This window comes from Dreissena polymorpha, chromosome 5 (genome assembly GCF_020536995.1).
Source record: "Dreissena polymorpha isolate Duluth1 chromosome 5, UMN_Dpol_1.0, whole genome shotgun sequence".
Classification (NCBI taxonomy): Eukaryota; Metazoa; Mollusca; class Bivalvia; order Myida; family Dreissenidae; genus Dreissena; species Dreissena polymorpha.
In genome coordinates, this window is record NC_068359.1 from 51,489,028 (window position 1) to 51,512,215 (window position 23,188).

Consider the following 23,188-nt stretch of genomic DNA (forward strand, 5'->3'; position numbering starts at 1 on the left):
GTCAGTATACAATACTATAACCAAACCAATAATAATATATACATATTTATGTGTGTTAATGCAACGAAAAATCAAAACAAAATAAGAGCAGTGAGCAACATAGATTTTAAAAAGAAGAAGCATAATAAATTCTTAAAGCAGTAAGAATAAACAATTACAATTTGTTAACTATGGTATATGTGATAATATGATTAAAGAAGTACACACACAAATCAAGGAATTCACATAATATAATTGATTTAACAGTGACTTATATGAAGAGAAGATACCTTCTAGCATGGGGCGTATTGCGACATTGAGCTCGTGGGTGGCCCCTGCGGCTAACATGACCTGCTCCGAGGGGTAGAGGGACATCTCCTGAGGGTGGGATGAGTAGCACTGCACCAGACGCGAGGCCTGCGTACCCCTGGGAATACGAGGGAAAAACGAACTTAAGATGGAAAATGAGGAAACCAATACTTTACATGAAAAATGAATAAGACATACTTTAAGCATGAGGCGATTCCTATAGAAAATCATATTTGCTAAGATGTAAGTTTAAGTCTATTAGCTAAAAAATGTTGATAATCACAATTTATTTGGGGAAAAAATCATGTATTTGGTATGGGGGACTGTGAAAAACATGAACCTTCCGGTCACTTAAAAGAAACAAAGTATTTAGTATTGTGCACCACTGTTTAGGATTTGGAGAAAGATGAACTTCTCATGCAATAAATATTATATAAATGCAGCCTTTAAAAGAAACAAACATCACAAAAAATAAGCCGCATTATAGGAAAATGGGACTTAATGCATGTGCAAAGTGTCATCCTATGTGCAGTGAGGACAGGCTAATCTGAGACTGCCACTTAACGCAACTGCATTAAGCCAGGTATTCCCAGATCAAGGCTCAAATGAAGTCTCTAAAGGACAAAAATATTGCCAAAAAATATTCCAAGACGCAAAACCTACTTGAGAATGAGAGAGAATCTGCTGGTCTGTCCCTCCACTGCAGACACGTCAACTCGCTGCAAAGCGTGTATGTAGAACTGCCAGATCTGGACGGGCCGCGCCATGAACGGGTCCAGATAGACTGACATGAAGAACCGCTTGATCTGCGGTGAGGCTCCTACAGGGACCTGTAGGGAAAGATAAAGAGGCCAGTTAAGGGGACATGAAGAACTGCTTGATCTTCGGAGACGCTACCACAGGGACAAAGGGGCCAGGTAAGCCTGATGGGTTTATGAGGTCTTTCTATTCCTATATTGCATTATGTGAGGACCTGGAGTGTACCCAAGCACTTCTTCTACCTTTACTATCTCAATAAACTGGAGAAAATTAAGACACACTAAGACACATTAAAGGAAATAAAATCAATTTTGGTGCTGCCTTATGCTAAAGGGAGAAACCAAAGTGCCCAGAAAGCTCATGTTCCAACAACAGCCCTTACTGAATGGCCCAGTTATGGCCCAGTTATGTGCAGGTGAAATACTTTTGGTATACTTTGTAACATATTGAAAGTCTACAATTTTCCCTATTGGATATAAATAAAGGTCTATAAAGTAACACATTAAAGTGATATAAGTCATGTTTTTTGTTCAAAACAGCTGTATCATTAATATTACTGTTAACATAACACATTTTCTTAGCCACATTAATTTATATAAAATATTGTTTTCCTACAAGAACAGTACACAGCCATTAGAAATAGTCCCAATAAAGAAGCTCTTCAGCAAAGCCCTTAAAGGCATGGCAAAATAAACTGCCTAATGCAACCGTACACATTTATGTATAAGCCTTGCTCCGGGGAAATAAGGCTTAATGCATGTTTGTCCCAGATTAGCCTGTGCAGTAAATAAGGCTTAATGCATGTTTGTCCCAGATTAGCCTGTGCAGTAAATAAGGCTTAATGCATGTTTGTCCCAGATTAGCCTGTGCAGTAAATAAGGCTTAATGCATGTTTGTCCCAGATTAGCCTGTGCAGTACTCACAGGCTTATCATGGACAACACTTTCTGCTTTTATTTTATACATGTGTATCTTTTAAAGGTTTATAAACAAAAATCATGTTAAGGTGAAAATTGTCGTCCCTGATCCGCCTGTTCGACCAATCTAAGCACAGTCTAATCTGGGAGGACATAGGCAAATGCATGGAGCCCCATTTCCCCATAGCGAGGCACTAACCTTGATGAAGATATCCTGGGGCTCCCCTGGTTGAGTAGTCTTGGTGTCACAGATAATGTTGGGGTCACTGCAGCGGACCAACGCTTTCACTGAGTTACCCGAGCCCACTGGGGCACCTGTGAAAGGGGAGAGATTGGTATGTGATGTTAAGTTGCCTTTTGAATACATGCAGTAGCAGCAACATTTAAAAAAATAATAATAATGAATAAATAAATCCATGTTCTATAAAATGAAAAAAAAAAGTTGTTTCTTTACCAAAGTTAAAACCAACTTCTAAATGAACTTACCTGGAACAGTATCAAAGGGAGGTAAACTGAAGACCTTACCTGGAAGAGTGTCCATTAGGGGGTCATCTTATAAACTTACCTGGAAGATTATCAAAGGTAGGTAATCTGATTGACTTACCTGGAAGACTATTCGAGAGAGGTAAACTGATGAACTTACTGGGAAGAGTATACAAGGGAGGTAATCTGATCCCATATTCGAAATGGTCTTACCTGGCCAAGTGTCCAAGGGACGTAACCTGATGAACTTACCTGGAAGAGTATCCAGGGGAGGTAACCTAATGGACTTCTTGAGGAAGGTCTGCTCGGGGCTGTGGAAGCGGAAGGTCTTGTTGATCACGTGGGGCTGTGGCTCCACCTTCAGGAGGAGAATGGCTAGTGGCTTCTCATCCTCGCTCTTGAAGAACACCTTGAACAGACAGAGTAGGAACATGTCATTACGTTTGAATCACAGAACCATTGAAGTTTTGTCTTACCACTTTTCCGCTCAGATGTAAAGTGCATATGACTATACCCAACCAGCATAAAACCAGAACTGCCTGGGAGAAACTTAAAGAATGTTTAGGTTGTATGTTTCATGAGTATCTTGGGGTTAGAAACAAGGCCCTTTAAACTGGAAACCAATATAAAAAGGTCTTCATAGAAATTAGTTTTTTTAAGATATGACAAACACATCAAAGTGTGTATCTTAGTGCTTAAGGGTTAAAAAACTACAATCAAGTGTATAGAATACTTTATGGATTGTGTCCTACTTCAGGGATTTTATTCCCGAATGTTTTTCACGATGAATTCAGAAATGTCATTAGGCCACTAGCAAGTGTTGCCCTCATTACTTTTATGATACTGAAGGTGAAAACAATTTGAATGTTGCCAAGACTTACTTATGGACAAATTGGCTGTGCTTGGTTTCTGGTTGCCTGACAAAACGTACCAAACAGGGTTTTTTTATAGAAAAAGGGGAAGAAGCTGGACGCTGGGTAAAAGGGGGAAAATAGAGTGAGAAAGAGATATATTTTGGAAATTAAAACACGTGATGTTTATTTCAATGTCTATAACTAATCAACAGAGGCATGTCTCTGTCACTATTATTGTGAGTTTCCAGTCTCGTAGAGGCTAGAGGGATTGTCCCCAAATACAGCACCAGTTGTGACATAGAGGAAATGTTTGGGCCACTACTGGATCCAAATAGCTCGCAATATTTACACATAAACCCATGTTTAGTTTGACTGTGATATGGCCATGGGTATCGGGATTCGTATTCTTGAGAATTGAAACAACGACTATCTCGTTTTGGTTGCGTTTCGTCTGGCTTGGAAAATAAAGTTGCAGGGGTAGATCTAATTATGGGTAATGTTTTCAACTGTTTTTCTGTACTGGGGCCGGGGGACGATGTCAATTTTAATATTTCAGTATCATTATTAATGGGTCGACGATCTAGATCTGCTACAGTATTGGAAGGGGAAAGTGCGACAGCTGCTGATTGTCTACTTTCACTTTCACAATGTTCGATGTCGATTACCTCCGAATCCGGTCCATACAATAACCGAAAAGCACCGAATAGCACCGAAAAGCACCGAAAAGCACTCAATTTCTCTCTATATATATGCAATATATCGTTTCTAGTGTGTGTTAACGAGTTTAATTAGTAATAAATGGTTATATGATCGTATGTTTATACTACATTGTGCCCAAAATGGTAAATATCGGCAATTACCGACCGAAAAGCACTTCATGTGAAGACCGAAAAGCACTCAATTTCTCGCTATATATATGAATATTTGCGTTTCTATTGTGTGTAAACGGATTAAATTAGTTATAAATGGTTATATTTCATGCATATGTATACTACCTTGTGTTTATTATGAGGTATTAATGCCCAAAATTGGATAAATATCGGCAATATACCGACCGAAAAGCACTTCATGTGAAGAACGAAAAGCACTCAATTTCTCGCTATATATATAATATTTGCGTTCCTATTGTGTGTAAACGGTTTAAATTAGTTATAAATGGTTATATTTCATGCATATTTATACTACCTTGTGTTTATAATGAGGTATTAATGCCCAAAATTGGATAAATATCGGCAATATACCGACCGAAAAGCACTTCATGTGAAGACCGAAAAGCACTCAATTTCTCGCTATATATATATATATAATATTTGCGTTTCTATTGTGTGTAAACGGTTTCAATTAGTTATAAATGGTTATATTTCATGCATATTTAAACTACCTTGTGTTTATAATGAGGTATTAATGCCCAACAATGGATAAATATCGGCAATATACCGACCGAAAAGCACGTCAAGTGAAGACCGAAAAGCACTCCCGCGACAGCAGAGAATCACCGAAAAGCACTCAAGTTCTCTATATTTACATGAAAGTTAACTATAAGGGCCGATTTTAATGGATTAAAAAGATGTACATATTTATTTAGTCAATAATGACTTCATTAAATAAAAAGTTTAAATATAAAGCTCATTACTATTTTTGGTGGCCACCGAAAAGCACAGAATCACCGAAAAGCACTCAATTTCTCTATATATAAACGAAACTAAGCTATAAGTGCCGTTTATAAGGGATTGAAAAGATGTACATATTTATTTAGTCAATAATGACTTCGTTAAATATTGATTTAAGTTTAAAGATAAAGCACAAGCACTCAATTTCTCTCTATATTTAATATAATCAATGATGACTTCGTTAAATATTGATTTAAGTTTTAAAAAAAGCACTATATATATATATGAGGCGCGTTCTGAGAAAAGTGGGCTTAATGCATGTGCGTAAAGTGTCGTCACTGATTAGCCTGTGCAGCCCGCACTGCTAATCAGGGACGACACTTTTTGCTCAAACGTTATTTTCGGTGAGGAGTGACTTCCTTGAAACTAAAAATACCATTAGAGCTGAAAGTATCGTCCCTGATTAGCCTGTGCGGATTGCGTAGACTAATCTGGGATGACATTTTACGAACATGCATTAAGCCCCTTTTTCTTCCCAGAACACGACTCATATATACATGAGGTAGTTTGCCCCGAAGAGTTGACTAAATTTCAACAGCTAACATTAAATCAAGCGCATAAACTTCTCAAAAAACGATATTTCCTTATTTCCGTTCACATTTTAAAAATGTTTGTATTAATGGGTTACTAACGCTCGATTGGTCATTGTCGGCTCGGGTACTACCTACATGTACCCGGTCGATATTAGACTGTACACCAGTTGTATTCCCGCCCAAAATCCGATGTCGTAAAACGCGCTAACGATTATCTTAAACAAACTTCTGTTAAGAAAAACTGCATCAACATGATTTTTGAGTATGAGTTACTTAAGAGTACCCGGGGTACATGTAAGTATTACCCGAGCCGACAATGACCAATCGAGCGTTACTAACAGTAAAATACCCAACAGCGGTATAATGTTATAGATTTATTTTTGCATTAACATTAATTCAAAACATTTTTAGTTCATAATGTTATTCACGTTAAATAAATACATCAGTTCTCCTTTTCATTTGCATCAAATTAAAGGTTAAAGTCCGATTGTTTTAAAAAAACTGCTATTTTATGAATATATCAAGCATGTACACTTAACAATAACACGTGATGTTTTAAAATTTTGTGAAGTGCGCGTGCCATTGAACGTTGAGTTAAGCGAGAGTTGTGAATTAAATTACACATAATTAAAAACGTATTTATTGTAGGATACCGATTACACGGAGCTTGACTACGCTGCGTACTAGAACTCTGCCGCAATGTATCTCCAATGAAAGATGTAACATTAATTCAAGCACGCTACTTAACAAAAAAAAAGAAGATATTTCTTTATTTCCGTTATCAGTTTAAAAATGATGGTATTAAGGTGTTACTAAACAGTAAAATACCCAACAGCGATCGGAATTAATGCACTTGGCCGCTAGATGAATAATTTTATACAACTATTCTGGGCAAATTTATATTTTCAAAACATTTTTAGTTGGTGTTGTTATTCACTTTCAATAAATACATCAGTTCTTTTTATCAACCAAATTCCTGTTGTGTGCTACTGTTTCTTATCAGAATTATATATATTACAATACACCATCAGCGGCCGAGCGCAGAATTGGCCGCTTTAAAAAAATGTGGAATGCATCAAATTGAATGTCAAATCCCGAGTGTATTAGAAAAAACTGTTATTTTATATAAATAAATCAAGCACGTACACTTAAAAAAAAAATATATTTCTTTATTTAATGTAGAATTTTGCAAAATTAACGAGATTTATATATAACAATGTTATGTTACTTCTTTCTGGTTGAGTAAAAAAACAACAACACAAAACAACATGTATAACATATAATATTTGTACATAATTTATAAAAAGAAAAATAATGATGCACATGATATTTTATAATTTTGTTAAGTGCGCGTGCCATTGAACGTTGAGTTACGGGGGAGATGCGTATTAAATTACACATAATTAAAAGCTGATACTATCCTGTCAGCTTGATTTATAAATCATGTTCCATCACGCCAATATATCCATTGTTTCATGAAATTGTAACGCCATCAGACCCGAATGAATACACCATTTATTCCAAGCAGGTAAATAACAATTACTATAATAAAACAGGGGAAGTCTACACTGTGTATTAGCGACCTGCTGTGGTGATCTTATCAGTTCAATACACAGGAACATGGCTATGGCACGCCTGAACCACAAAAATGAGAAAAACTAAGTTTAAGTTACTTAAACTAGGTTTTTCTCTACTTAAATTCAATTTAAGTTACTTAATTCGAATTAACGCTGCTTAAAATGAATTTAAGTAGTTTTTGTGGTTCCCGCGGCGTTAACGCTAATTAAAACACCGAAAATGCATTAACGGTGCTTAATGGTAATTTTCTTACTTAAGTTGAATTAATTCAACTTAACAAGGATTTTCTCTATCAATTGTACTATTTTCAATTAAGTTGCGTTAAAATAGGTTTTTCTACTTAAAATATGTTTTTAGTTACACGAATTCAACTTTAGTAAGGAATTTTACTTAAGTTGTAAAGTCGAATTGTTTTGATTGGTCAGTTAATGATCCGGAAGACCTAAGCCAATCAGAAACATATATATAATTAAGTTGGATTCGGTGACACGATATAATCTTTAATTTCTACCTGGGACATATAATATAGTCCCAGTTTCTACATACAAGCTGGTATGACTACTCGTATACAAGACAAGTTATTACTACAGGTAAATGCGATATGACCCGGAAATATATAGACGGGCGGATCGTTTTTGATGTTTATTGCATAGTTACTGACTGTCAGCAAAATTTGATGATGAAAGGGTGTTTTGAATGTTATTCCAGACTAAAACAAATTTTAGCTGACTTAAGATTCTAATCCAAATTTATAATATCTGTATTTTTTGCTCGTACCACATGGCAATCTTTTTATTCCGACCTCGGGCATGAATTTATTAACAAACCTGACAACCAATCAAAACGCTTGTTTCATATGCTTATTTTCGGACGCGAGTTTTGACTTAACGATAATTAATAATTCAACTTAAGTAAAAATTTTATTACTTAAGTAATAATTAAATACAATTAACGATGCGAAAGCACTTAAATTAATTTTAAGCAGCGTTAAATGCAATTTAAGTAACTTAACGGTAATTAAAATCAATTTTTGTTGTTCGGGCGCACTTAACGAGTTAAACTAAGTTTTTCTCTGCTTAATTCATTTTTCTCACATAAATAGAAAATAACTCTTCTTAACTACTTAATGCATTTAGTAGCGTTAATTCGAATTAAGTTACTTAAATTGAGTTTAAGTAGTGAAAAACTAAGTTTAAGTTACTTAAACTTAGTTTTTCTCTTTTTTGTGGTTCAGGCGTGCCATACATGGCTACTGTACTGGAATTGGATTTACAGCCAAAATAACTGTTTTCATTTCAGTCTACACTGAGTATTAGCAACCTGCTGTGGTGATCTTATCTTATCATCTCAATACACAGGAACATGGCTACTGTACTGGAAATATCGGATTTACAGCCAAAATAACTGATTTCATTTATTGCTGAAGTGGTGTGTACTAACAATTAACAACACGAATTGATCCACCTCACCGTTGCACTTTTTTTATTAAATTAATTAATTTACTGAGTTAATTAAAGACGGCGCTAATAAAGTGTGAAGGTGGAAATTAAGAAATAAGATCTATTTTCGCTTGTCACTGAATACACATGATACATGGATAAAATATCAATAAGACACATTTGAATCTTTCATTTCTCCAAAAAATTAGCACGTAGTCACATATTAAAATAATTTGTGCGTTTTTGTGGTCCCATATTGACACGTTCTTTTTATTGCATTAATTGGGGGAGGATTGTCATACGAGAAGCATTGCTGGCACGTTGTTTTTTGCAATATTAATTCAGGTAGGTAAGGGAGGGGAAATATACGGGTTTCACGTTGACACGTTGTTTTTTCTGCACTTATTGGGGGAGCTATTGCAATTTCAAGTGTACATGTTGATTTTTTTGTATCTTCAATAATCCATTGTAATTGATTTAACGCACACGCGCCTTTTTAAATTTGTGTTTGAGCTGTAAATTAATAGTCATAATAAAATGCGTGTTAAGTTACCAGCGTACACTCGATAATCGCGCAATGAATGGTTTTAATGGAACGATTAAAATCGCTATTATTAATACAAAGCAAATTAACTAAAAGTCATGCTGCAATTTCTATTTAAGAGTTTCACGTCAATTAGAAATACTTAAAACATATACATCAATTTACGTATAAGATGATAAACACCATGAAGTGCTTTTCGGTTGGTACATTGCCGATATTTTTATAACTTGCTACCAGTTGTTTATAAGAAATAGATATTATATTCGATATTTAACATGACTGTCTCAGTCCTCTAAACCGAAATGATCCGTAAAATAAAATAGTGTCTTTGTGTCGTATGAACGAATCTGCACTAAAACTAAGATTAGATTCACATCGTACACCGAATAATTAATTGAGCACGTGTAATTCAACAAAACTGTACATTAATTCACACGAGCCGCACTGTTCGGACATGAATGAAAGGCGCCGATCATAACACAACTTCTCATCATTATCTGGAATATAATTAATTGAAGGTGCGAAAATCTATTTCCAAACTGCTTTGTGCTGATTAAAGAAGCGTACCGGCCGTTCGTTCACAAGTTGTTAATGATGACTTCGGACCTGAAAATTAAGTTTTAATATGAGCAGACATTGACTAAATAAATATGTACATCTTTTCAATCCATTAAAATCGGTCCTTATAGTTAACTTTCATGTATATATAGAGAACTTGAGTGCTTTTCGGTGATTCTCTGCTGTCGCGGGAGTGCTTTTCGGTCTTCACATGAAGTGCTTTTCGGTCGGTATATTGCCGATATTTATCCAATTTTGGGCATTAATACCTCATTATAAACACAAGGTAGTATAAATATGCATGAAATATAACCATTTATAACTAATTTAAACCGTTTACACACAATGGGAACGCAACTATTATATATATATATATATATATATATATATATATATATATATATATATATATATATATATATATATATATTTAGCGAGAAATTGAGTGCTTTTCGGTCTTCACCTGAAGTGCTTTTCGGTCGGTATATTGCCGATATTTATCCAATTTTGGGCATTAATACCTCATAATAAACACAAGGTAGTATAAATATGCATGAAATATAACCATTTATAACTAATTTAATCCGTTTACACACAATAGAAACGCAAATATTCATATATATAGCGAGAAATTGAGTGCTTTTCGGTCTTCACATGAAGTGCTTTTCGGTCGGTAATTGCCGATATTTACCATTTTGGGCACAATGTAGTATAAAAACATACGATCATATAACCATTTATTACTAATTAAACTCGTTAACACACACTAGAAACGATATATTGCATATATATAGAGAGAAATTGAGTGCTTTTCGGTGCTTTTCGGTGCTATTCGGTGCTTTTCGGTTATTGTATGGACCGTTCTGGGGTGTAGGACAAGACGCCGAATATTGGCGTCACTTTCTTAGTAAAAAAAAACCCTGCCAAACTAAACTATCCATGTCATACAGAGCTTAAAGGGACCTTTTCACGTTTTGTAAATTTACAAAATTAAAAACAAAAATCAGATTCGCAAATTTTCTTTGTAGTTATTATATTAGCAAGGAAACAGTAATACTGAACAATTACCATGCCTGAAAATTTCTCAAATATGCATCTTTTGACGATTTATTAACCTGAAAATTATAAAGCGTTACAAACGCAAAAGGATTGAATAATTTGGAAAGTTTGATTGTTATTGTTATATTTTGTGACACTACAAAGATTGCTTATACAAAGTATAATATACAAAACTCATTGCATTAGCATGTATGGCCGAGAAGTTTATGTGTGCTAGACTTTAAATCCAAGGGTCAGTGGTTCGAGCCCAGATGAGGATTACGTTTGTTTGGTTCTTTACTTTTATTCTTGTTTTTTACTGGAGCTATTTATTTACATTGTTTATATTTATCAATTCAAAGCATTGAATAATACATTTCTATACAGGCCAAAATCTGTGAAAAGATCATAAAATTTACTTTCAGCTAGCTCTGGAAAAGGAACTTATGACAGGACGGCTGAGATATGAATGGACTACTGTTGAAACAGCAGAAGTTTGAAGAAAAACCCAACCTTTAGAGTTCTAGGTTTGAAAGCATCGTTCATTCGGGCCTTCGTCTTAGGCTCATGTCGGAAAGGGTCCACGGGCCCCTGGAATCAATGTCACATCAAGTATACATGAACTGACAGAATAAAATTGTGTTGATATTCATCGAAGAGGTTCAAACTGAATTACAGAAAGAATTTGTTTAAGAGTTGTGCTTATTATTATGGGATATTTTAAAGTAAACTTTCATGCTTACACACTAGTTCTCACTTAAATGGAAGAACAAGCCAACTAACCTGAGGGTTAACAGACTGGTCAGCCTTGAACATGAGGAACTTGAAGGGGATGTTGACTCACCTGAGGGTTAACTGACTGGTCAGCCTTGAACATGAGGTACTTGAAGGGGATGTTGACTCACCTGAGGGTTAACTGACTGGTCAGCCTTGAACATGAGGAACTTGAAGGGGATGTTGACTCACCTGAGGGTTAACAGACTGGTTGCCTTGAACATGAGGTACTTGAAGGGGATGTTGACTCACCTGAGGGTTAACAGACTGGTCAGCCTTGAACATGAGGTACTTGAAGGGGATGTTGACTCACCTGAGGGTTAACTGACTGGTCAGCCTTGAACATGAGGTACTTGAAGGGGATGTTAACTCACCTGAGGGTTAACTGACTGGTCAGCCTTGAACATGAGGAACTTGAAGGGGATGTTGACTCACCTGAGGGTTAACTGACTGGTCAGCCTTGAACATGAGGTACTTGAAGGGGATGTTGACTCACCTGAGGGTTAACTGACTGGTCAGCCTTGAACATGAGGTACTTGAAGGGGATGTTGAATCACCTGAGGGTTAACTGACTGGTCAGCCTTGAACATGAGGAACTTGAAGGGGATGTTGACTCACCTGAGGGTTAACTGACTGGTCAGCTTTGAACATGAGGTACTTGAAGGGGATGTTGAATCACCTGAGGGTTAACAGACTGGTCAGCCTTGAACATGAGGTACTTGAAGGGGATGTTGACTCACCTGAGGGTTAACTGACTGGTCAGCCTTGAACATGAGGTACTTGAAGGGGATGTTGACTCACCTGAGGGTTAACTGACTGGTCAGCTTTGAACATGAGGTACTTGAAGGGGATGTTGAATCACCTGAGGGTTAACTGACTGGTCAGCCTTGAACATGAGGTACTTGAAGGGGATGTTGACTCACCTGAGGGTTAACAGACTGGTTGCCTTGAACATGAGGTACTTGAAGGGGATGTTGACTCACCTGAGGGTTAACTGACTGGTCAGCCTTGAACATTAGGTACTTGAAGGGGATGTTGACTCACCTGAGGGTTAACTGACTGGTCAGCTTTGAACATGAGGTACTTGAAGGGGATGTTGACTCACCTGAGGGTTATCAGACTGGTCTGCCTTGAACATGAGGTACTTGAAGGGGATGTTAACTCACCTGAGGGTTAACTGACTGGTCAGCCTTGAACATGAGGTACTTGAAGGGGATGTTGACTCACCTGAGGGTTAACTGACTGGTCAGCCTTGAACATGAGGTACTTGAAGGGGATGTTGACGGTCTCTTTGGGTCTGAGGAACACCTCGGGGCTAGCAGACTTGGCCTCCTGGTGGAACATCAGAACAGAAATGGTATTACCACTTGTACATAGTACATTGTCGGTCTTAACCATATTATATAATACACATCAAAAGGTGATGAGAAAAGGAAGTGATCATATAGTAATAGGATGTGTATATTATATATAATCTCATGACAGTGGTTGGACATGACAGTGGTTGGACATGACAGTGGTTGGACATGACAGTGGTTGAACATGACAGTGGTTGGAAACAACCGCATCATTACAAAAATATTATCATGTCAGGGGAGCTATCACTTATAACGCTGTTTACATTTATGGCAAATAAACAAAAAAGGAAAATAAACAAAACTGGCAAGTGGATTACCTTATCTTAAGCATGCGATGTGTATTAATATACTAATTGTAATAATAATAATATGAGTATTGGACTACACAGGCAAAATAATAACCTTGTTAAACATCCCCTCCTCGATCTGAGATTGAATCTGGTAGACCTGTTTAAAGTAGCGCCATTCCCTCGCATCCGTTACACACCTTGAAATACAAGTTGGTTTGTTCAGTTCAATGTCTTGCATTTCCGATAAATTCTGTACTCAAAGTATGTTGTACATACTCTTTCAATTAAGAATTTGTATATATGCATTGCTTTAAAGTTAATTGTAGTAAATTGTTTTAAACACTTTTAAAGAGAAAACGTTTTCTGGTAGAGCTGCTTTAAATAGCGCCACTCCATTGCGAAAGTCATGCACCTGGAAATCATGGCCATAGTTGGCTTTGTTTATTTAGCTGGATTGTTTGAAGTTTTCAATGGTGCTATTACAATGGATTTGTTTAAAAACTAAATATTGGTGTAATCTTTAATTAAAGTATCTTGTGGACATGCTTTGCTTTTAAGTATGTTTTTCATTTTGTCGCAATAGACAACAATTGTTTCAGTAAATGCTTCTTTTGTAAAATGTTAAATAAAAAACATTTTATCAAATGTTGTGCACATATGCCAGTAACTGCCAAGAATGACCATAGAACAAATTTCATGATCAATCACCACCCTACTTACAGGGCTATAGATAACTTTTTGGTTATATTGAGTAATCAACCCCTGTTTTTGACAACAATAGGGTTTTTGTAAATTCAATAGAGTTTAAGCAACAAATTTCAATCCCAACTTTTGAGTTTAATTGGGTTTTTCACCCCAGGTTTTGTAACTCGATTGGATAATTTAGGAAATGACATATATAATATAATAAATTCTACTAAGGTTACTTAATTATTTATACAAATGAAATTCAAAAAGGTTATTGAAGATTAAACAAACATTTACTGAATTTCTGATCAAAGTTCATTCATTTTTGCATTGAATAAGACCAAGTTGGTGAAAATAGCTGCACAATTGATGAAGTTATTGCTGTTCAAAGCGATGCACCCGTTTTCGGGTCATTTTGAGTTGAATACCTTGAAAATGAAAGTAGAAATTGGACGGGTCTACAAATAATTACAATAATACCCCAAAGATTGATAACCACTGGAAAGACTGCCTCCTTTTCTTCATAGGACGGCATATAAACTATCTGGTACATTTTTGTACGGAAAATAACCAGTCTAAAAAATACGCCCGGTGTTCGTAAGAATTGCGTTTTGTGACGCAAGGTTTTTTACGGGAATTACGTTATTAAATTTGTGTTTGCATTTTTGTACGCTTTATTTTGAATTTAATTACATTTTGGTTATTTTAATTGCGTAATAACGCAAATACGCTTGTTATCAATAGCCCTGCTACTTATGTGGGTGGACTGGGAGTCGAACCCAAGATCCTGGGATCTGTAATCTAGAGCTCTACCATGGCCTGTATATGCCAACCAATTCTTACACTTAATAGAGAATAGACTTAGAACCTAGAAAATGCGTTCATAGTTTAAATATATACAGGCTTCAACTGTTGATTATGTTGTTTTCAAAATGTTCAGAATAACATAGATGGTGGTGGTAAGTGGTAAGTGCAAAAGTCGACTTGAAGTAAAGCAATTCTTGACTATTTCATTTTAAAGAATATTCTTTATTCTTAGACTTAAGTCTAAGACTTGATAGGTGAATATGGCACCTACTAGACTAGAAAGCCCGATATGTTTTACAAACATTTTCCATTAACAACAACAACATACTGAAGTGCTTTGTCCTCCCACTCTATCTTCACATGATGTTCCACGTTGAACGGATTACGTAGGACAAACTCAAAGAACTCGGACGCGCCGAACGACGGATGTATCGTGTGCTCGGTGGAGATAGACTGGCTGAGCATGGCCTGGATCCCGTCCTTCTTGGTCTGAAGTCGGTAGATCTCAAGAGTCTTCAGGTCTCGGGCTCGCTCTGTCTTCAATTGCTTGTGAGCCTAAATATACATTATTGATTCATTAGCGTTTTTTTTTAAATCTACATGGTATTCAAATATTTTGGGTTACATGGACATAGTGAATAAGGTGTTTGCCTAGGATTTGGGAGGTAACGGGTTCAATCTGTCACGGTCTGAACATGGTCACGGTAGGGGAGAAGTTGTGTGGCGGCCCGGTTAGCTTAGTCGGGAGAGCACTCGCCCTGTCAGCATGGTGTCCCAGGTTTGAGTCCCGAAATGGCAGCACAATTTTCTCATCCTGTGACAAATCCCCCCTGTAGGAGCATTTTGAGATGTCGCCCAATGTCACCAAGTATTGATTCTATCCAGGAAATACACTCGAGGGTGTTTCAATAAGCCCTGAGGCTTTAAGAGCAATCAAACTAAAATAAATAGAATTTAACTTAAAGTATTTCAGTCATATAATGATGGTAAGTTAACCTTCTCACAGTTTTCCAGATTAAGCCGGTTAACCAGTACTAATTGCTTATACTTATGCCATTGAATTGCAAATGCTCTATTTGAAGTGGAAACGACTGGCCATACAAATAATTTCATGACCAATCACCACACAAGTTGGGAGGCCAGGTAGTCAATTGTTTTACAAACTAAGCTAACCGGCCTCATTAATACTGATATTAACCTTTTTTTTTTGATTGCATGTCCTATATTCGAACTTGACCTAGACATTATCTAGATACAACTTCTGACCAAGTTTGGTGAAGATCGGATGAAATCTACTTGAATTAGAGATCGGACACCATGCTCAATGTTTAAAACGCAATAAGTGATCCCGTGACCAAGTTTTTGACCTGCCATGACCCATGTTCGAACTTGGCCTAGACATCATCTAGATACAACTTCTGACCAAGTTTGGTGAAGCTCTGATGAAAACTACTTGAATTACAGAGTGGACAACATGCTGAATGTTTAAAACGCACAAAGTGACCCCGTGACCTAGTGTTTTACCAGCAAGGCCCATGTTCGAACTTGGCCTAGACATCATCTAGATACAACTTCTGACCAAGTTTGGTAAAGATCAGATGAAAACTACTTGAATTCGAGAGCGGACGCGGACCGACCGACAGACAAGCTCACTCTTATAAACCCCCTAAACTTTGTTTAGTGGGGGTATAACCAGAACAGCCTGCAAGTAACTCGTAGTCTGTTCAGGTTTTATGTTGTTTGCTGCTTCATCATGCATTGATATGATCTAGTAAGAAATTACACAGTACTTCATCATGCATTGATATGATCCGGTAAGAATTAACAAAGTACTTCATCATGCATTGATACGATCCAGTAAGAATTAACACAGTACTTCATCATGCATTGATATGATCCGGTAAGAAATTACACAGTACTTCATCATGCATTGATACGATCCAGTAAGAATTAACACAGTACTTCATCATGCATTGATATGATCCGGTAAGAATTAACCAAGTACTTCATCATGCATTATTTCACCCAGTAAGAATTAACACAGTACTTCAATGATCCAGTAAGAATTAACACAGTACTTCATCATGCATTGTATCACCCAGTAAGAATTAACACAGTACTTCATCATGCATTGTATCACCCAGTAAGAATTAACACAGTACTTCATCATGCATTGATATGATCCGGTAAGAATTAACAAAGTACTTCATCATGCATTATTTCACCCAGTAAGAATTAACACAGTACTTCAATGATCCAGTAAGAATTAACACAGTACTTCAATGATCCAGTAAGAATTAACACAGTACTTCAATGATCCAATAATAATTAACACAGTACTTCAATGATCCAGTAAGAATTAACACAGTACTTCAATGATCCAGTAAGAATTAATACAGTGCTTCAATGATCCAGTATGAATTAACACAGTACTTCAATGATCCAATAAGAATTAACACAGTACTTCAATGATCCAGTAAGAATTAACACAGTACTTCATCATGCATTATTTCACCTCCAACTTCTTCTTTCCAGGCTAAATAATTTTGAAATGCAATATTCATATTTAAGTCCCAAAAAACAACATAAGCATTTACAAAAAATGTTCTGCAAAAACTCCCACTAAAAGGTGATTTCTTTCACACAATTTCATTCATTACTTCAAGCGTCAAGGAATTAACATACAATAATGAAACCTTCTTCAAAGAAGTGATATTAGCTTTGCTATTGGAAAACAGGCTGTAATGCACATGCGCATACTGCACAGGCTAGTCTGGTACAATACTTAATGTACATGCATTATCCCCTGTTTTCCCAGAGCACTTCCCCTATGTTTACCATGAGAGTTTGAGGTTTATCTATCCCTCCCTCTTGGTTTCTGAGTGCAGCCATTCTAGCCAGCTTTCGTTGCCTTTCTGAGTCCACCTCTCTGTTTGACTCTGTTATTGGCTCGATTTCCGGCTGCTTAGAAAAAAGCATGGCTGCCACTTCTCTATTGCTTTCCGCCATGTGGTGAGCACGTGCGACACGCTTCTTGGTTGCAAGGCCTTTAATTTAGTTTTGGTTACCATGGTTACAATTTAAAAAATCTGCTCTTAATTTAATCTATTAATTTCATTAAAATATGGGCGTAATAGGTGTTATGAAAGTAGGACAATGATTAAAGTAATAATAATTATTGATATAATAAAAATTAAATGCATAGATGATGAAATTAGAACTTCATTAAATGCAAACAAATTTGTATTGACTATCTGCATAAATAAGAGTTGACATGGTATCAAATGTGTAGGATTATACTACATATTGTATGTTAAGTGCTTTTACTAATGCACGTTATAAGCAAAAAGAGTAACTTATTAAATAATGTTGATAAAGAAATTAAGACAACTAGTTTGAACCACCAGCAAGTCAAAGTGCATTAAGTTAAAAGAAAGTCTAAGTGAAAAGTGCTAAGAGCAGTTTCTAATCAACTACTAGGCTAGAGTGAAGAACAAGTACATTATTGAGCTGATAATCTACTCAGATACATTTATAAGCTTTATAAGTAGCCATGAAAAGTAAGCCACTCACTATTTTTGATGGCAGATGACTTCAACAGTGATATGTGTTATATCCCAGCACTAATACCCCTTCACTAATACCCCTGCACTTATACCTCAGCTTTAACACCCCTGCACTAAATTACCCAGCACTAATACATCTGCACTTATACCCCAGCACTAATACCCCTGAACTTATACCCCTGCACTTATACCTCAGCACTAATACCCCCGCTTTAACACCCCTGCACTAAAACCCAGCACTAATACATCTGCACTTATACCCCCTTCACATATACCCCTGAACTTATACCCCTGCACTAATACCCCTTCACATATACCCCAGCACTAATACATCTGCACATATACCCCAGCACTAATACATCTGCACTTATACCCAGGCACTAATACCCCTGAACTTATACCCTGCACTTATACCCCTTCACATTTACCCCAGCACTAATACCCCTTCACATATACCCCAGCACTAATACCCCAGCACTTATACCCCAGCACTAATACCCCATCACTAATACCCCAGCACTAATACCCCAGCACTAATACCCCAGCACTAATACATCTGAACTTAAACCCCAGCACTAATACATCTGAACTTATACCCCAGCACTTATACCCCTGAACTTATACCCTAGTACTAATACCCCTACACTAATACCCCAGCACTAATACATCTGCACTTATACCCAGCACTAATACCCCAGCACTAATTCCTCTGCACTAATACCCCTGCACTTATACCCCAGCACTAATACATCTGAACTCATACCCATGCACTTATACCCCAAAACTAATACCCCTGAACATATACCCCAGCGCTAATACCCCTGCACTGTTTTGTAAATTATGTTCAAGGGCAAATAATTCATAATAAGTATATTACTGAGGATGAAAAAAAATGTCTGCAGATCTACACAATTTATGTGAACTAAATGACTAACTGACACATCTTAAGACAGAGTGACTCCATTATGACCTGCAGTGGTATTGGTGTAACAACCACACACTTCTAAAGTCCTGTTTTACCATGTTCTGTGTTGGATTGACCAGCAACCAAACTGCCCCCTCCAAAGGCCGAGTTACTAGCGGTTGCAGAGACAACCTGCATGCTTTTTGGCGGTAGACTAATATACACTGAAAAAGAGGTGGTGAGAAGCTTCTAAGAGTCTAAAAGAGTCTATAACAAGTCTATCAGAGGCTATAACAAGTCAATACCGTAATTACTCTATGTTTTCGGACACTCTAAGATTTCGGACACCCCTTTTTTTAGCAAAAATAATTATTTTTCGTGACTCTTAATTTTCGGACACACGAGTTTTTGTCCATAAGCAATGTCTCTAAGTTTTCGGACAGTATATTTTACAGCGCTATTTTACCAAATTTCTGTTTTCGATATCTAATAACACTTCGATCATGGGGTTTTACAATCAGATTAACACCATAAAACATGGCAGGTGCCTGCATTCCTGAGGGCAACATACCATTACATTTGCTTCATTGGGTAAATAATCTTGTAAACCGGTATTAAACAATGGTTTCGCCCGATAGCATACCGGTAAGCGTTGTGACAATTACCAGGGGTAGTGCCAATTAACAGTTCAATTATCTACCGCAATTGTACTACCCCTTCTCAGAAAAATAACTGTGACAAATACTAAACGCTTCAAAGTGTGATGCACCCTATTGCAAGTTTTAAGAAGAATAATGGAAGGTGTTAGACAACAACTATCGGAAATGAACAAAAGAAGAATTCATAGTTTGCTTTTTTATTGCGTTAATTACAGGTTGATACTAGTGAGTATCGGTACATAACATGCTCATCTTTGAACTTGTTGGTCAAAATACAACCTTGTAGTAATTGTCTGTCAAATAAATTAAGCATTTAAAATTATTTATAACGCAGTGCAAACATATATAACTGTAATTTATACTACATGGCATGGTATTTTACAAGCGCTTGCTATTACCGGTAGTCGTCGATACAATTGACGCTATTTTTGGACACTTTAATTTTTGAAGCTAAGTTTTCGGACACCTGTATTTTGTGAATATTTTTCGTATCTAAGTTTTCGGACACGAAAATAAACATTATTTTTAAGTGTCCGAAAACATAGAGTTATTACGGTAAGAGTCTATAATAAGTCTATATGATTCTATAAGAGTGGCGATTCTTCTACAAGTGATAATTCTAGCCCAAAAGCAGATCATGTGAAACCTTGGCCTGTATTCCTCAGCACAATCTTAAGACTTAAGAATAATGAATAGACTTTAAACCAAGAAAATACTTCAGACTTGGATTAAATGCTTTGTGAATACTAGTCCTTAACATACATTTGGCACTTACCTCCCCTTATATTCCAGGCAAACTTTGCTTTATTTTCTTATTAGCTTTTGTAATAAGTGGATCTCTGGGAAAGGATGCTTAAGGCATATGCAGAAAGTGCGTAATCTCACATGGGACTACACTTTTCACTTATATATGAGCCATGCTCTGTGAAAAGAGGGTTTGATTCATGTGCTTAAAGTGTAGGCTAATCAGGGATGACACTTTCCGCCTAAACTCAATGTTTGGAAAAAAGGGTCTTCTTTTAAGCAAAAAATACAATAAAAGCGGAAAGTGTCATCCCTGATTAGCCTGTGCAGACTGCACAGGCTAATCTTGGACGACACTTTAAGCACATGCAGTAAACCTCTTTTTCATAGTGCATGGTCTATATTCTTTTTTGTTTAAAAATTTATTTTCTAAACAAAAATCTGGTCCGGACGGAAAGTATAGGCCCTGATAAGCATGTGCAGACGACACTATGATGCAAATGCATTAAGCCCCATTTTCCCAGAGTGTGGTTTAAATATATCTTAACATGAGTACCAACATCAAAAACAGCTATGCCTGACTGTGAGATGTGGTTTGACATTATCTGCTCCAAGTTCAAGGAAAAAATAGAAATAACTAAAAGATTTTAAAAAGGACAAACAGGCTTTATGCAAAAGAATTTAGTGTTGTCCTTGATAAGCCTTTGAAGTCTGCACAGGCCAATCAAGGACGATACTTTGGGATTTTATGATTTTTCTGTTTAAATGAAGTCTTTCTTAGCAAACATCCAGTTTTGGCAGAGCGTGTCATTTCTGATTAGCCTGGGCAGAAATACAGGCTATTCTGGGATGACATTTTGATTCCCATGCATTACTGGGCAGACATACAGGCTATTCTGGGATGACATTTTGATTCCCATGCATTACTGGGCAGACATACAGGCTATTCTGGGATGACATTTTGATTCCCATGCATTACTGGGCAGACATACAGGCTATTCTGGGATGACATTTTGATTCCCATGCATTACTGGGCAGACATACAGGCTATTCTGAGATGACATTTTGATTCCCATGCATTACTGGGCAGACATACAGGCTATTCTGGGATGACATTTTGATTCCCATGCATTACTGGGCAGACATACAGGCTATTCTGGGATGACATTTTGATTCCCATGCATTACTAGGCAGACATACAGGCTATTCTGGGATGACATTTTGATGCCCATGCATTACTGGGCAGACATACAGGCTATTCTGGGATGACATTTTGATGCCCATGCATTACTGGGCAGACATACAGGCTATTCTGGGATGACATTTTGATGCCCATGCATTACTGTGCAGACACACAGGCTATTCTGGGATGACATTTTGATTCCCATGCATTACTCGGCAGACATACAGGCTATTCTGGGATGACATTTTGATTCCCATGCATTACTGGGCAGACATACAGGCTATTCTGGGATGACATTTTGATTCCCATGCATTACTGGGCAGACATACAGGCTATTCTGGGATGACATTTTGATTCCCATGAATTACTGGGCAGACATTCAGGCTATTCTGGGATGACATTTTGATTCCCATGCATCACTGGGCAGACAAACAGGCTATTCTGGGATGACATTTGATTCCCATGCATTACTGGGCAGACATCCAGGCTTTTCTGGGATGACATTTTGATTCCCATGCATTACTGGGCAGACATACAGGCTATTCTGGGATGACATTTTGATTCCCATGCATTACTGGGCAGACATACAGGCTATTCTGGGATGACATTTTGATTCCCATGCATTACTGGGCAGACATACAGGCTATTCTGGGATGACATTTTGATTCCCATGCATTACTGGGCAGACATACAGGCTATTCTGAGATGACATTTTGATTCCCATGCATTACTGGGCAGACATACAGGCTATTCTGGGATGACATTTTGATTCCCATGCATTACTGGGCAGACATACAGGCTATTCTGGGATGACATTTTGATTCCCATGCATTACTAGGCAGACATACAGGCTATTCTGGGATGACATTTTGATGCCCATGCATTACTGGGCAGACATACAGGCTATTCTGGGATGACATTTTGATGCCCATGCATTACTGGGCAGACATACAGGCTATTCTGGGATGACATTTTGATGCCCATGCATTACTGTGCAGACACACAGGCTATTCTGGGATGACATTTTGATTCCCATGCATTACTCGGCAGACATACAGGCTATTCTGGGATGACATTTTGATTCCCATGCATTACTGGGCAGACATACAGGCTATTCTGGGATGACATTTTGATTCCCATGCATTACTGGGCAGACATACAGGCTATTCTGGGATGACATTTTGATTCCCATGAACTACTGGGCAGACATTCAGGCTATTCTGGGATGACATTTTGATTCCCATGCATCACTGGGCAGACATACAGGCTATTCTGGGATGACATTTGATTCCCATGCATTACTGGGCAGACATCCAGGCTTTTCTGGGATGACATTTTGATTCCCATGCATTACTGGGCAGACATACAGGCTATTCTGGGATGACATTTTGATTCCCATGCATTACTGGGCAGACATACAGGCTATTCTGGGATGACATTTTGATTCCCATGCATTACTGGGCAGACATACAGGCTATTCTGGGATGACATTTTGATTCCCATGCATTACTGGGCAGACATACAGGCTATTCTGGGATGACATTTTGATGCCCATG

At 37.2% G+C, this 23,188-nt stretch overlaps 1 protein-coding gene across 1 annotated transcript in view; it reads right to left on the reverse strand.

Annotated features, from left to right (window-relative positions):
- LOC127881986 (nephrocystin-4-like) overlaps nt 1–23,188 on the reverse strand; it is a 121,081-nt gene that overhangs the window by 2,354 nt on the left and 95,539 nt on the right. The window contains exons 20-29 of the mRNA XM_052430325.1: nt 19,163–19,270; nt 17,415–17,623; nt 14,905–15,131; nt 13,195–13,279; nt 12,662–12,766; nt 11,174–11,251; nt 2,699–2,855; nt 2,163–2,278; nt 952–1,118; nt 270–406 (exon numbers count right to left, since the gene is read on the reverse strand). Of these exons, the coding sequence (XP_052286285.1) occupies nt 270–406; nt 952–1,118; nt 2,163–2,278; nt 2,699–2,855; nt 11,174–11,251; nt 12,662–12,766; nt 13,195–13,279; nt 14,905–15,131; nt 17,415–17,623; nt 19,163–19,270 (1,389 nt within the window). The remainder of the gene's footprint in view (nt 1–269; nt 407–951; nt 1,119–2,162; nt 2,279–2,698; nt 2,856–11,173; nt 11,252–12,661; nt 12,767–13,194; nt 13,280–14,904; nt 15,132–17,414; nt 17,624–19,162; nt 19,271–23,188) is intronic.